Raw genomic sequence first — 15129 nt, forward strand, 5'->3', positions numbered from 1 at the left:
TGCACTCACCTGAGACCTGCACCCCCGGCAGCTTTTCCTGTCAGCGATCACAGTACATAGTAGCGAGCAGCAGAGGCCTGAGGTGAACACACGCGTGGAGCGGGGGGGTGAGCGGCAGAGTGGGGGGGGGGGTGAGTGGAGGCAAAGGGGGGGGGTGAGCGGCCGAGTGGGGAGCAGCACGCCAGGATCAGTTATGGTGATCAGTTATGGGTACTCACCCCATCCATCCTGGCGGTTGACAGGGGGAAAGTCACAAAGATGGCGCTGATCTTCTCCCTCTGCTGTGATCTGGACAGCCCAGGGGGCACGTCCATATGACAGCAGGGAGCTGTCCTGTATTAAGTATAGAGTCGGAGTCCGACCATCAGAGTGAATGCACTGGGGGCTGCCATAAAGGAGGTGAGTAACTCGTTACTCACAGCAAATCCATGATGGCAGCCCCCAGTGCTTCAGTAAAACTAGAATTAAATAAAAACTAAACAGTGAATTTAATTTTGTATTAAAAATACTTGATTTCATAATCACTATTATGAATACAAAAATAAAAAACTGAGAGACGAAGGGAATTTTGTTTACTTACCGTAAATTCCTTTTCTTCTAGCTCCTATTGGGAGACCCAGACAATTGGGTGTATAGCTTCTGCCTCCGGAGGCCACACAAAGTATTACACTTTAAAAAGTGTAACCCCTCCCCTCTGCCTATACACCCTCCCGTGCATCACGGGCTCCTCAGTTTTGGTGCAAAAGCAGGAAGGAGGAAACATATAAATTGGTCTAAGGTAAATTCAATCCGAAGGATGTTCGGAGAACTGAAAACCATGAACCCAGAACAGTTCAACATGAACAACATGTGTACACAAAAGAACAACAGCCCGAAGGGAACAGGGGCGGGTGCTGGGTCTCCCAATAGGAGCTAGAAGAAAAGGAATTTACGGTAAGTAAACAAAATTCCCTTCTTCTTTGTCGCTCCATTGGGAGACCCAGACAATTGGGACGTCCAAAAGCAGTCCCTGGGTGGGTAAAAGAATACCTCGGTAATAGAGCCGTAAAACGGCCCCTTCCTACAGGTGGGCAATCGCCGCCTGAAGGACTCGCCTTCCTAGGCTGGCATCTGCCGAAGCGTAGGTATGCACCTGATAGTGTTTCGTGAAAGTGTGCAGGCTCGACCAGGTAGTGCTGACACACCTGCTGAGCCGTAGCCTGGTGCCGCAAAGCCCAGGACGCACCCACGGCTCTGGTAGAATGGGCTTTCAGCTCTGACGGAACCGGAAGCCCAGAAGAACGGTAGGCTTCAAGAATTGGTTCCTTGATCCACCGAGCCAAGGTTGACTTGGAAGCCTGCGACCCTTTACGCTGGCCAGCGACAAGGACAAAGAGCGCATCCGAGCGGCGCAGGGGCGCCGTACGGGAAATGTAGAGTCTGAGTGCTCTCACAAGATCTAACAAGTGCAAATCCTTTTCACATTGGTGAACTGGATGAGGGCAAAAAAAAGGTAAGGAGATATCCTGATTGAGATGAAAAGGGGATACCACCTTAGGGAGAAAATCCGGAACCGGACGCAGAACCACCTTGTCCTGGTGAAACACCAGGGAGGGGGCCTTGCATGACAGTGCAGCTAGCTCAGACACTCTCCGAAGTGACGTGACTGCCACTAGGAAGACCACCTTCTGCGAGAGACGTGATAGAGAAATATCTCTCATTGGCTCGAAAGGTGGTTTCTGAAGAGCCGTTAGCACCCTGTTCAGATCCCAGGGTTCTAGCGGACGCTTGTAAGGAGGGACTATGTGGCAAACCCCCTGCAGGAACGTGCGTACCTGCGGGAGCCTGGCTAGACGCTTTTGAAAAAACACAGAGAGCGCCGATACTTGTCCCTTAAGAGAGCCGAGAGACAAACCCTTCTCCATTCCTGATTGAAGGAATGACAGAAAAGTGGGCAAGGCAAATGGCCAGGGAGTAAAACCATGATCAGAGCACCAGGATAAGAAGATCCTCCACGTTCTGTGGTAGATCTTGGCTGAAGTTGGTTTCCTGGCCTGTCTCATAGTGGCAATGACCTCTTGAGATAACCCTGAAGCCGCTAGGATCCAGGACTCAATGGCCACACAGTCAGGTTGAGGGCCGCAGAATTCAGATGGAAAAATGGCCCTTGAGACAGCAAGTCTGGTCGGTCTGGTAGTGCCCACGGTTGGCCCACCGTGAGATGCCACAGATCCGGGTACCACAACGTCCTCGGCCAGTCTGGAGCGACGAGGATGGCGCGGCGGCAGTCGGACCTGATCTTGCGTAACACTCTGGGCAGCATTGCCAGAGGAGGAAACACACAAGGTAGTCGAAACTGCGACCAATCCTGAACTAATGCGTCCGCCGCCAGAGCTCTGTGATCTTGAGACCGTGCCATGAATGCCGGGACTTTGTTGTTGTGCCGAGACGCCATGAGATCGACGTCCGGCGTTCCCCAGCGGCAACAGATCTCTTGAAACACGTCCGGGTGAAGAGACCATTCCCCTGCGTCCATGCCCTGGCGACTGAGAAAGTCTGCTTCCCAGTTTTCTACGCCCGGGATGTGAACTGCGGAGATGGTGGAGGCTGTGGCTTCCACCCACAGCAGAATCCGCCGAACTTCCTGGAAGGCTTGCCGACTGCGTGTGCCGCCTTGGTGATTGATATATGCCACCGCCGTGCCGTTGTCCGACTGAATTCGGATCTGCCTGCCTTCCAGCCACGGCTGGAACGCCTTTAGGGCTAGATACACTGCCCTTATCTCCAGAACATTGATCTGAAGAGAGGACTCTGGCTGAGTCCAGGTACCCTGGGCCCTGTGGTGGAGAAAGACCGCTCCCCACCCTGACAGACTCGCGTCCGTCGTGACCACAGCCCAGGATGGGGGCAGGAATGATTTCCCCTTCGACAGAGAAGTGGGAAGAAGCCACCACTGAAGGGAGGCCTTGGCTGCCCGCGAGAGGGAGACGTTCCTGTCGAGGGACATCGACTTTCTGTCCCATTTGCGGAGAATGTCCCATTGAAGTGGACGCAGATGAAACTGCGCAAAAGGAACTGCCTCCATTGCTGCCACCATCTTCTCTAGGAAGTGCATGAGGCGCCTCAAGGGGGCCTCACCGAGTGTCCCTGAGAGTGTAGGACTGCTACCACTGTTGCCATGACCTTGGTGAAGACCCGTGGGGCTGTCGCCAGGCCGAAAGGCAGTGCCACGAACTGAAGGTGTTCGTCCCCGATGGCGAAGCGCAGGAAGCGCTGATGCTCTGGTGCAATCGGCACGTGGAGATAAGCATCTCTGATGTCGATTGATGCTAGGAAGTCTCCTTGGGACATTGAGGCGATGACGGAGCGGAGGGATTCCATCCGGAACCGCCTGGTTTTCACGTGTCTGTTGAGCAGTTTTGAGTCCAGAATGGGACGGAAAGATCCGTCCTTTTTTGGCACCACAAACAAGTTGGAGTAAAAACCGTGACCCCATTGCTGAAGGGGGACAGGGATCACCACTCCTTCTGCCTTCAGAGTGCTCACCGCCTGAAGAAGAGCATCGGCTCGCTCGGGGGGCGGAGATGTTCTGAAGAAACGAGTCGGGGGACGAGAGCTGAACTCTATCCTGTAACCGTGAGACAGAATGTCTCTCACCCATCGGTCTTGGACATGTGGCAACCAGGCGTCGCAAAAGCGGGAGAGCCTGCCACCGACCGAGGATGCGGTTTGCTGAGGCCGAAAGTCATGAGGAGGCCGCTTTAGGAGCGGTTCCTCCGGCGGTCTTCTTAGGACGTGACTTAGACCGCCATGAATCGGAGTTCCTCTGACCCTTCTGTGGCCTGTTGGACGAGGAGAATTGAGATCTGGCTGAGGGCCGAAAGGACCGAAACCTCGATTGTACCTTCCTTTGTGGAGGTCCGTTTGGTTTGGACTGGGGTAAGGACGAGTCCTTTCCCTTGGATTGTTTAATGATTTCATCCAGTCGCTCGCCAAACAGGCAGTCGCCAGAAAATGGCAACCCGGTTAAGAACTTTTTGGAAGCAGCGTCTGCCTTCCATTCACGTAGCCACATGGCCCTGCGGACTGCCACCGAATTGGCGGATGCTACCGCCGTACGGCTCGCAGAGTCCAGGACAGCATTCATGGCGTAGGACGCAAACGCCGACGCCTGAGAGGTTAAGGACACTACTTGCGGAGTAGAGGCACGTGTGACTGCATTAATCTCAGACTGACAAGCTGAGATAGCTTGGAGTGCCCATACGGCTGGGAATGCCGGAGCAAAGGACGCGCCAATAGCTTCATAGATGGATTTCATCAGGAGCTCTATCTGCCTGTCAGTGGCATCCTTGAGTGATGCACCATCTGCCACTGCAACTATGGATCTAGCCGCCAGTCTAGAGCCTGGAGGATCCACCTTGGGACACTGAGCCCAACCCTTGACTACGTCAGGGGGGAAGGGATAACGAGTGTCATTAAGGCGCTTAGTAAAGCGCTTATCTGGAAAGGCTCGGTGTTTCTGGACTGTATCCCTGAAGTCGGAGTGATCAAGAAACCCACTCCGTGGACGTTTGGGGAACCTAAAATGGAATTTCTCCTGTTGAGAAGCTGACTCCTCAATCGGAGGAGCTGGAGGAGAAAGATCCAACACCTGATTGATGGACGCTATAAGGTCGTTTACTATGGCGTCCCCTTCAGGTGTATCAAGGTTGAGAGCGGTGTCAGGATCAGAGCCCTGATCTGCCACCTCCGCTTCATCCTCCAGAGAGTCCTCATGCTGAGACCCTGAACAGTGTGATGAAGTCGAGGGAAGCTCCCAGCGAGCCCGCTTAGGCGGTCTGGGACTGTGGTCCGTGTCGGAGTCCTCACCGTGGGACCTATGAGTCGCCCCAGGAGCACTTTGCTGCTCCAACCGAGGGGGGCCTGGGGACAATGATTCAACAGTGCCCGGGGCCTGTGTTACCGGTCTGGACTGCAAAGCTTCTAGTATTTTAGCAGACCATTTATCCATAGATTCAGACAGTTTGTCAGCGAATACTGCAAACTCTGTCCCTGTCACCTAGACAGTGGCAGCAGGTGGTTCCACCTGGGCCGGGGGTTCCACCAGTGGCAGAGGCTCCGGCTGAGTGAGTGTCACAGGGGCCGAGCATTGCACACAATGAGGGTAGGTGGAACCTGCAGGAAGCATTGCCGCACATGAGGTACAGGTTGCAAAGTAAGCCTGTGCCTTGGCACCCTTGCTTTTTGCGGACAACATGCTGTTGTCTCCCCTTAGAGCAATCAGTGAGGGTATATAGCCAAAAGCAAATAGTGCGGCCGTACAGAGTAAATGTATACAATATAAGCATATAAATATACACTTCGGCACCCAGGGGGACCAGCACCTAGTAACAGGTGCGGCTTACCGACCGCCTGCAGCGGTTGTGTGACCACCAGATTCCCTGCCCGGGCCTCCCAGAGCTGTGGAGCTCGGTGTTGTCTCCCCTCTGAAATTCTCCAGCGTCTGAAGTGCTGACAGGAATGGCTGCCAGTGTTCTGAGAGGAGGAGGGAGCCGTGGGCGTGCCTCAGAAAGTGCGGGAATCTGGTGCCCCACGGTGCTCAGTGAGGGGGGAGGAGGATACAAAGTATGCTCCAGCCCTCAGCGCTGACGTCCAGTGCAGCGTCCCGCCCTTACCCCTGACTGGCAGGCCCGGGGGCGGGAGTATGCGGTACTAGGCCGCAAAAGCCGGGGACTATAGTTATAAGCGCGGCCGGCAAACAAGCGCGGTCAGCGCGGTAGTCCCGGCGCACTAACACACCCAGCAGCTGCTGCAGCGTCCATAACACAGGCGCTCTATGCGCGGTCCCCAAGGGGACACAGAGTACCTCAGAGTAGCAGGGCCTTGTCCCTGATGATACCCGGCTCCTGTCCAGCAGATTCCCCAGGGGCTGCGGAGGGAGCGCGGTCCCAGTGCCTGGTGACCGATTAGGATCCCACTTCACCCAGAGCCCCTAAGGGATGGGGAAGGAAAACAGCATGTGGGCTCCAGCCTCTGTACCCGCAATGGGTACCTCAACCTTAACAGCACCGCCGACCAGAGTGGGGTGAGAAGGGAGCATGCCGGGGGCCCTGTTATGGGCCCTCTTTTCTTCCATCCGATATAGTCAGCAGCTGCTGCTGACTAAAATGTGGAGCTTGCGTGCATGTGTGCCTCCTTCGCACAAAGCATAAAAACTGAGGAGCCCGTGATGCACGGGGGGGTGTATAGGCAGAGGGGAGGGGCTTACACTTTTAAGTGTAATACTTTGTGTGGCCTCCAGAGGCAGAAGCTATACACCCAATTGTCTGGGTCTCCCAATGGAGCGACAAAGAAATTACCTTTAACACTGTAAATGGACCCTTAGGCTCTGTGCGCACTAGACCATTTTACCCGCGGATTTACCCGCGGATTTGCCGCGGAAATTTCTTGAGAAATGTCTGCAATCTTTGTGCAGACATTTCCCAGCAAATTCTATGGAAAAAAAAAATAGCTGTGCGCACTGTGCGGATTTTTCTCAAGAAATTTCCTTGAAGAATTTCTCGAGAAAATTTCTTGAGAAAATGAGCATGTCAATTCTTTTCCGCAGGTACCCTGCGGATTTCGGCAGTACAGCCTGCAAAATCCGCAGGGAACCACCCGCGGGAAAATCGCGGCTAATCCGCGGCAAATCCGCATGATTTTTTCCGGAGGTCTGGAAATCTTTCACTCCCAGAAGTTTCTCAAGAAATTTTCTTGAGACTTCACATTTCTAGTGCGCACATAGCCTTAGGCCTCATTCACGTCAGTATTTTTCATCAGTGTTTGCGCGTCAAAGACAGAAGAGGAACTTACAGAAACTAAAATTGAAAGACTGACACCAGTTCTGTTTTGGAGACATTCCTCTTTTTGACATAGAAATACTGATCAAATATACTGATGTGTGAATGAGGCCCCACTTTCATTGTACTGGGACAAGTGCAACAACTGGTTAGACTCTGATCTAAAAGATACCAGCTATGAGTGGGGTGCGATTCTATAAAGCATCCGCACAGTAAACGCAGCTTTGGGCTCAGCTCCGTCAGGATTTTGGGTGGATTCTTCAATCACTTGTTTCATCAAATCACTGGTTAATTGAATACTATAGAGAACCAATTCACTTCTTTTTCATTAAATGTGTGGAAAAGAAATTACAATGAAGTGGACAATTCCCTCACATCCTGCCAGGAGCCGGATACAAAAAGCGCCAGTCATGTAAGATGTGTTCCTGTGTATTAAGCAGTCTGTGTAAAGGAGGACATAGCATCATGTAAATGGTTAATCAAAATCTTCACTATACAGTATTGAATTGATGATGCCCTACAACTTTGTAATTCACTTTTTTTTCTTTATCTTGTTCCATTTTGGAGATAAAAATGCTAACTCCGTTGTTTTCCACCAGGTGGCGCTATAGGTGGTTTCATTGTGTAGCGCATGGCTACTTTACTATACCTAGACACCACTTCTATGCCTATAGCTGCCGCCGTTCTCAAGTTAATGGCGGTGGACAGGATATGGGTGGACACACTGTATACAGACAGAGCCAGCAGCAGCCACTACATATCGAGAAGGCTAGGAAAGGATTTACCTCTGTTGCGGCTTCTTCTAGTCTGCTCCTATTGCTCTACAATACACAGGGCAGTATTGTACACTGGTAATAAGGCAGGAGTGACATCCATCAGCTAGAAACCAGGCAGTCTCACCAAGCTTATACAATAATGACACTTCACTTCTGCCTGTGCAGAGCACCTGATACAGGCTCCCTTTCTTAAAAATGGGCACAGTTAATGTTACTAGATCACTAGCAGAATTTTCCTAACTGTATATACTTGAGAAAGGCTTCCAAAGGTGATGGCTCCTCTTTATAGTAAAAAAAACAAACAAAACGAACATATTGATTTAAGTCGACATTACCTTAGGATAAACCACAAGGCCTTCAGAGATGTTCTGCAGCGTGCTGAGTACAATATCTGCAGTTAGGAAAGCTTCTGCCAAGCAAACACGCCTAGAAAAGGAAGACAAATACACAGAGAAAAAGGTCAATGGCAGCCACTTAATGCATGATTTCCAAGGAGGAAACACGTACGCTCAGTTATAAAGGGGCAGGGGGTCAGGAGGTGTAGTCATTGGGTCAATGGTTACAAAGTGCATGGTTTAGAAAGGAGGAATCTCATCTCATCAGCTGCAGCAAGAAGTAGTGACTGATTCCATCAGTGTATCTGCTATAGTTAGAAGACGGGGATATTCCAAGCTGCAGGCTCCATTCACTCCCTTTTGCTAATTAACAGGGATTCCCCCCCCCCCCCAAATCACTGTACAAAGGGGGAAAGTTTAATACATTTTCGCCACTGTATAATAGTTTTGATTGGTGGAAGTCATGGTCCTGAGAACCATTTCCCCCATCGATAGAGCAAACGGAGGCGGCAGAGCAAAGAGGTGTAAGAGCTCAACAGGTTTACAGTCTACATCCTGCTCTGAGAATAAGCTCACTTTTCCTTTTGGTGACCGTTGAGGGTCTCAGGACCAGAACTCACATTCGTCTAAATTATTGAATAGTGGCTACAACTAGTGATGAGCGGGCACTACCATGCTCAGGACTCGTAACTAGTGATGAGCGGGCACTACCATGCTCAGGACTCGTAACTAGTGATGAGCGGGCACTACCATGCTCAGGACTCGTTACTAGTGATGAGCGGGCACTACCATGCTCAGGTGCTCAGTACTTGTAACTAGTGATGAGCGGGCACTACCATGCTCAGGTGCTGGGTACTCGTAACTAGTGATGAGTGAGCACTACCATGCTCGGGTGCTCAGTACTTGTAACTAGTGATGAGCGGGCAACTACCATGCTCGGGTGCTGGGTACTCGTAAAGAGCAGTCATACGCTCGGACAGGTTTGACTCATGTACCGAGTATAATGGAAATCAATGCTGAATGCAAGCTTTTTGCCAGATGACCTTCAGGAAAAATGCTTGAGTTTCCCATTGACTTACATTATAGTCAGTAAGCGAGTAAAGCCCATCCGAGTGTCCGACTGCTCGTTATAAGTACCGAGCACCTCAACATGGCAGTGCTTGTTAATCATTAGCTACAATATATTAAACCTATTTTTTCTTTTTTTTTAGTTACCCTTGAAATCAAACTGACCGCATATTCACGGATAGGACGCTGCTGAAAACCTCATGTCACTACTTCATGCAGCCATCACATGGTGATGAATTCCCTTTCATCCATTCAAAATTAATATTTTCAGCTTTTGGCCAAAGTTGCACTATAACAAGTGGACAGTGTGCTGACAATTATTAGCCAATGACTGCAATCAATGCAAACTTTAGATCACAAGATAATAGTAATGCAGAAAAGGCGAGCGTTGGCCTCACTGACGCCATCTACAGCAGCCTGCTGAAGTGGCTTTTTCTTCTTGGGTAGAGATGGAGGTGTACTTTATTTTAATTCAATATCCAAGACGGATCATAAGGGTTAATTATACCTGTTGGCGCTGTCATCCAGTGTGCGCTCAAACCACTGCACAGAAGCGGTCTGGAGCGGGTTCATGATGAGCGTCATCAGATGACGGGCCAGGCTGCAGCAACGCTCAGAGCGCATGGGATTTCTCTTGTAGGGCATTGCACTGGATCCTGGAACAATAGCGCAATTATGTACTATGATAGCTACCACATAACTATCACCTTACTCATGATTACATACTTAGAAAAATCCATCCCCGCTCAGCCTGTGGCCGCTACGGCAAACAGTCAGTGATCTACAATACAGGGGGAGGGGGGGGGGGGGGGACACTCGGATTATATAGAAAAACTATGAGCAATAAAGACTTTCTGCTCCTGTAATGTGCCACATGCTTCATGACCATTGTGAGCGCAGACATCTTACTAAAGAGGCAATTAATGCCAATTCTTAATTACAATGTTGACTATAGGTAGAGTGAAAACGCTTGGAGTCATATGGAGCCTCTGCAATATCAAAGAAAATGCTGACGACCACACAGATACACTAATGTGCAAAGTTTCTCAAAAATAATTTTTACATTTATAATCGATGTGCCCCAAAAGGTCCATGTTACAAAAAATTGGTTGATTTACGTATCACTTTTTCAGACCTGTGTTTAAAGCTCAGTTGGAACTGCCTGTAACATTTATATGTACAGATTGTAGTACAATACTAATGTTATCATTAAATAGGGCTTAAGTAGACCTTTCAGGATCAGTAAAGGTGGTGTCACACACAGCGACGACGATAACAACGTCGCTGCTACGTCACCATTTTCTGTGACGTTGCAGCGACGTCCCGTCGCTGTCGCTGTGTGTGACATCCAGCAACGACCTGGCCCCTGCTGTGAGGTCGTTGCTGAATGTCCAGCTTCATTTTTTGGTTGTCTTTCTCCCACTGTGACGCACAGATCGCTGTGTGTGACAGCCAGAGAGCGACGAAATGAAGCGAGCAGGGAGCAGGAGCCGGCGTCTGGCAGCTGCGGAAAGCTGTAACCAGGGTAAACATCGGGTAACCAAGGGAAGACCTTTCCCTGGTTACCCGATATTTACATTCGTTACCAGCCTCTGCCGCTCTCACGCTGCCTGTGCTGCCGGCTAAAATACCGACAAGCCTGCTTGTAAGAGCTTACAATGGGGTGAGGTAGGGGTGCAAGGTTCAAATGCTGATTTACAATGCCGGTCCAGCCATCTTGAAGAAATGGGGAAATAGATAAAAGGCTGCATGAGCCGGTCATCAGTCAATCTTCGTAATGCTTTTGGGTCCGGTGGAGTTTGACAGTGCATTTATTATCACTGCTGAGAGGTGGGAGGGAGTATGTGTGGGGGCAACAATGCAAATTCAGGTCAGATTTACTATCACTGATGCCAGCACTGAGACGTGGGAGGGGGAGCAGGACATATACAGTTTGTATTTACATATGCTTCACTAGTTACTATGTCACACTGAATTCTAAAGTAGCTAACAAAAATATAACAGGATGAGGGAAAGCTATAAAAGTTACTGATCCTGAAAAGTCGCCTTAATCCTTATTTAAAGATATTGGTATTGTACAACAAAAATTAAATTCCTTAAAAAAATAAAAACAAAAAAACAAACCGCTGTGCCCTCCTGATTCTCCCACTCTTCCATTTGAAGCTGCGTTGTTTCATTGCAGAGATATTCACGTTTGTCTCTTCTGGAATGATCTCTGCTTGTCGCGTTTCATCAGAGTCTTCCCTGGGGTCGTGCTCTTTCACCCCTCCCTATCAGATGAAGCCAATCACAGCTCAGCAGCGGATCTAGCAGTCTCAAATGCTGCTAAGCTGTGATTGGCTGCATCTGAGAGTGAGGGGTGAGAGTGCACACCCAAAGAGAAGACTCTGATCATATGCCCAGTTGCACTAAAATCAGAGATTTCACATGCTACAAGCCATTAAAAAAAATGTGAATCTCTGCAATGGAGCCACACAGTCCAAAGAAGGGAATTTTGTTTACTTACCGTAAATTCCTTTTCTTCTAGCTCCAATTGGGAGACCCAGACAATTGGGTGTATAGCTATTGCCTCTGGAGGCCACACAAAGTATTACACTTAAAAGTGTAAGGCCCCTCCCCTTCTGGCTATACACCCCCAGTGGGACCACTGGCTCACCAGTTTTAGTGCCAAAGCAAGAAGGAGGAAAGCCAATAACTGGTTTAAAGACCAATTCAATCCGAGGAAACATCGGAGAACTGAACCATACCACATGAACAACATGTGTACCCGAAGAAACAGAAAAACCCCGAGAAAACAGGGCGGGTGCTGGGTCTCCCAATTGGAGCTAGAAGAAAAGGAATTTACGGTAAGTAAACAAAATTCCCTTCTTCTTTGTCGCTCCATTGGGAGACCCAGACAATTGGGATGTCCAAAAGCAATCCCTGGGTGGGTAAAAGAATACCTCATGATAGGGCCGTCAAACGGCCCTCTCCTACAGGTGGCCAACCGCCGCCTGAATGACTTATCTACCTAGGCTGGCGTCTGCCGAAGCGTAGGTATGCATCTGATAATGCTTGGTAAAAGTAAGTAGACTCGACCAGGTGGGTGCCTGACGCACCTGCTGAGCCGCAGCCTGGTGCCGTAATGCCCAGGATGCACCCACGGCTCTGGTAGAATGGGCCTTCGGCCTTGAGAGAACCCGAAGCCCAGTAGAACTGTAGGTTTCAAGAATTGGTTCCTCGATCCCCCGAGCAAGGGTGGATCTGGAAGCTTGCGACTGTTTACGCCGACCAGCGACAAGGACAAAGAGTGCATCCGGGTGGCGCAGGAGCGCCATGCGGGAAGTAGAACCTGAGTGCTCTCACCAGAACCAACAGATGCAAATCTTTCTGAAATTGATGGACTGGACGAGGACACAAAGAAGGTGAGGTGATATCCTGATTGATATGAAAATGGGATACCACCTTAGGGAGAAATTCCGGAACCGGACGCAGAACTACCCTGTCCTGGTGAAGGACCAGGAAGAGAGTTTGTATAAGAGCGTTGCTAGCTCGGAAACTCTCCTAAGAGACGAGAACGTTAGTAGAAGGCCACTTCCCGTGAAAAACGGGAAGGGAGACATCCTTCAAAGGCTCGAAAGGCGGCATCTGGAGAGCAATTAGAACCTTGTTCAGATCTCAGGGCTCAAACAGCCGCTTGTACGGAGTGCTGAGAAGACAAACTCCCCGTAGGAACGTGCGTACCTGAGGAAGTCGTCGTTTCTGAAAAAAATACAGATAGCGCTGAGACTTGTCCCTAAAGGGAACTGAGCGACAACCCATTTTCCTACCTAGATTGCAGGAAGGAAGGAAACATAGACGATGCAACCGGCCAGGGAGAAACACCCTGCGCCGAGCACCGAGATAAGAACATCTTCCACGTCCTGTGGTCAATCTTGGCGGACGTTGGTATGCTAGCCTGTCTCATGGTGGCAACCACGTCCAGAGGTAATCCTAACGACACTAGGTTCCAGGACTCAATGCCACACCATCCGGTTGAGAGCCGTAGAATTCAAATGGAAGAATGGCCCTTGAGACAGCCAGTCTGATTGGTCTGGTAGTGCCCCCGGTTAGCCTACCGTGAGGCACCACAGAACCGAGTACCACAACATCCTCGGCCAATTTGTAGCGACGAGGATGGCGCGGCCGCAGTCGGTCTTGATCTAGCGCAGTACTCTGGGCAACAATGCCAGAGATGGCACCTAAGGGAGCTGGAACTGCGACCAATGCTGAACTAAGGCGTTTGCCGCCAGAGTTCGATGATTGTGAAACCGTGCCATGAAGCTGGCACATTGTTGTTGTGCCGTGACGCCATTAGATCGACGTCCGGCCTCTGTCAGCGGCGCCAGATCTCCTGAAACCCGTCCGGGTGAGGAGACCATACTCTTTCGGCCACACCTCAGCGACTTAGAAAGTCAGCTTCCTAGTTTCCACACTTGGGATGTGAATTGTGGATATGGTGGATGCCGTGTCATCCACCCACATCAAACCTGCCGGACTTCCTGGAAGGCTTGCCGGTTGCGCGTTCTTCCTTGGTGGTTGATGTATGCCACTGCTGTGGAGCTGTCCGACTGAAGTCGGATATGCTTGCTTTCCAGCCGCTGTTGGAAGGATTGTAGGGCAAGATACACTGCTCTGAGTTCAAGAACATTGATCTGAAGAGTGGACTCTTGCTGAGTCCACGTACCCTGAGCGCTGTAGTGGAGAAAAACTGCTCCCCACCCTGATAGACTCGCGTCTGTCGTAACTATCGCCCAGGACGGGGATAGGAAGGACCTTCTTTTTGACCAAGAGGTGAGAAGAAGCCATCACCGTAGAGATTCCTTGGCCGCCTGAGAAGAACGACGACTCTGTTGAGGGACGTCGACTCCTCGTCCCATTGGCGGAGAATGTCCCATTGTAGTGGACGCAGTAAAACTGCGCGAAAGGAACTGCCTCCATTGCTACCATCTTACGTAGGAAGTGCATGAGGCGTGTCAATGTGTGCGACTGGTTCTTAAAGAAGAGCTTGCAGCCCGTAGTGAATGCTGTTTGTCTAGCGGCAGCTTCACTATCGCTGAGAGAGTAAGAAACTCTATGCCTAGATATGTTATCGATAGGGTCGGGGTCGGATCTGACTTTAAAAAGTTGATGATCCACCCAAAACTCTAGAGAGTCTCCAGCGCAACGTTCGGGCAGTGTTGGCATGTTTCCTAAGAGAGTGCCTTGACAAGTAGATCGTCTAAATACGGGACCACAGAGTGACCCTGAGAGTGCAGGACTGTGACTACTGCTGCCCTGACCTTGGCGAAGACCAGTTGGACTGTCGCTAGCCGGAAGGTAGAGCTACGAACAGAGGGTGTTCGTCTCCTATAACGAAGCGTAGAAACGCTAGTGCTCTGGATCAATCGGCACGTGTGGATAAGCATCCTTGATGCCTAATGATGCTAGGAAATATCCTTGGGACCTTGAGGCGATGACATGGCGGAGGGATTCCATCCGGAACCGCCTGGTGTCCACGAGCTTGCTGAGCATTTTTAGATCCAGAACGGGACGGAACGGCCCGTTGTTATAGGTACCGCAAAGAATTTGGGGTAAAAACCGTGACCTTGTTCCTGAAGAGGAACGGGGGTCATCACTCTTTCTGCCTATAGAGTGCACCCCGTTTGCAGAAGAGCAGCGGCCCGGCCGGGAGGTGGAGAAATTCTGAAGAATCGAGTTGGAGGACGAGAAGTGAGCTCTATCCTGTACCCGTGAGACAGAATGTCTCACACTCAATGGTCATTGACCTATAGCAGCTAAATATCGCCAAGGCGGGAGAGCCTGCTACCGACCGAGGCCGCAAGTCATGAGGAAGCCGCCTTGGAAGCGGGTTTTCCGACTGTCGCTTTTTTGGGCGAGACTGAGCCCGCTAAGAATCTTAGCACCTCTGATCCTCTTGAGTCCACCTTGGACGAGGAAAAATGGGACCTGCCCGAGCCTCGAAAAGGCCGAAAACCCCGACTGCCTCTTGCTCTGTTGGGGTTTGTTGTGTCCGGGCTGAGGAAAGGATGAATCCTTACCCCTGGACTATTTGATGGTTACATCCAACGCTCACCAAACAGTCGGTCAGCAGAAAAAGGCAACTGGTTAGGC

At 50.5% G+C, this 15129-nt stretch overlaps 1 protein-coding gene across 1 annotated transcript in view; it reads right to left on the reverse strand.

Annotated features, from left to right (window-relative positions):
* The window catches only part of ADSL (adenylosuccinate lyase), a 158780-nt gene that overhangs the window by 85044 nt on the left and 58607 nt on the right, over positions 1–15129 (reverse strand). Inside the window, exons 9-10 of the mRNA XM_075321777.1 lie at positions 9506–9653; positions 7930–8020 (exon numbers count right to left, since the gene is read on the reverse strand). Of these exons, the coding sequence (XP_075177892.1) occupies positions 7930–8020; positions 9506–9653 (239 nt within the window). The remainder of the gene's footprint in view (positions 1–7929; positions 8021–9505; positions 9654–15129) is intronic.

This window comes from Anomaloglossus baeobatrachus, chromosome 8 (genome assembly GCF_048569485.1).
Source record: "Anomaloglossus baeobatrachus isolate aAnoBae1 chromosome 8, aAnoBae1.hap1, whole genome shotgun sequence".
In the NCBI taxonomy this organism is placed as follows: domain Eukaryota; kingdom Metazoa; phylum Chordata; class Amphibia; order Anura; family Aromobatidae; genus Anomaloglossus; species Anomaloglossus baeobatrachus.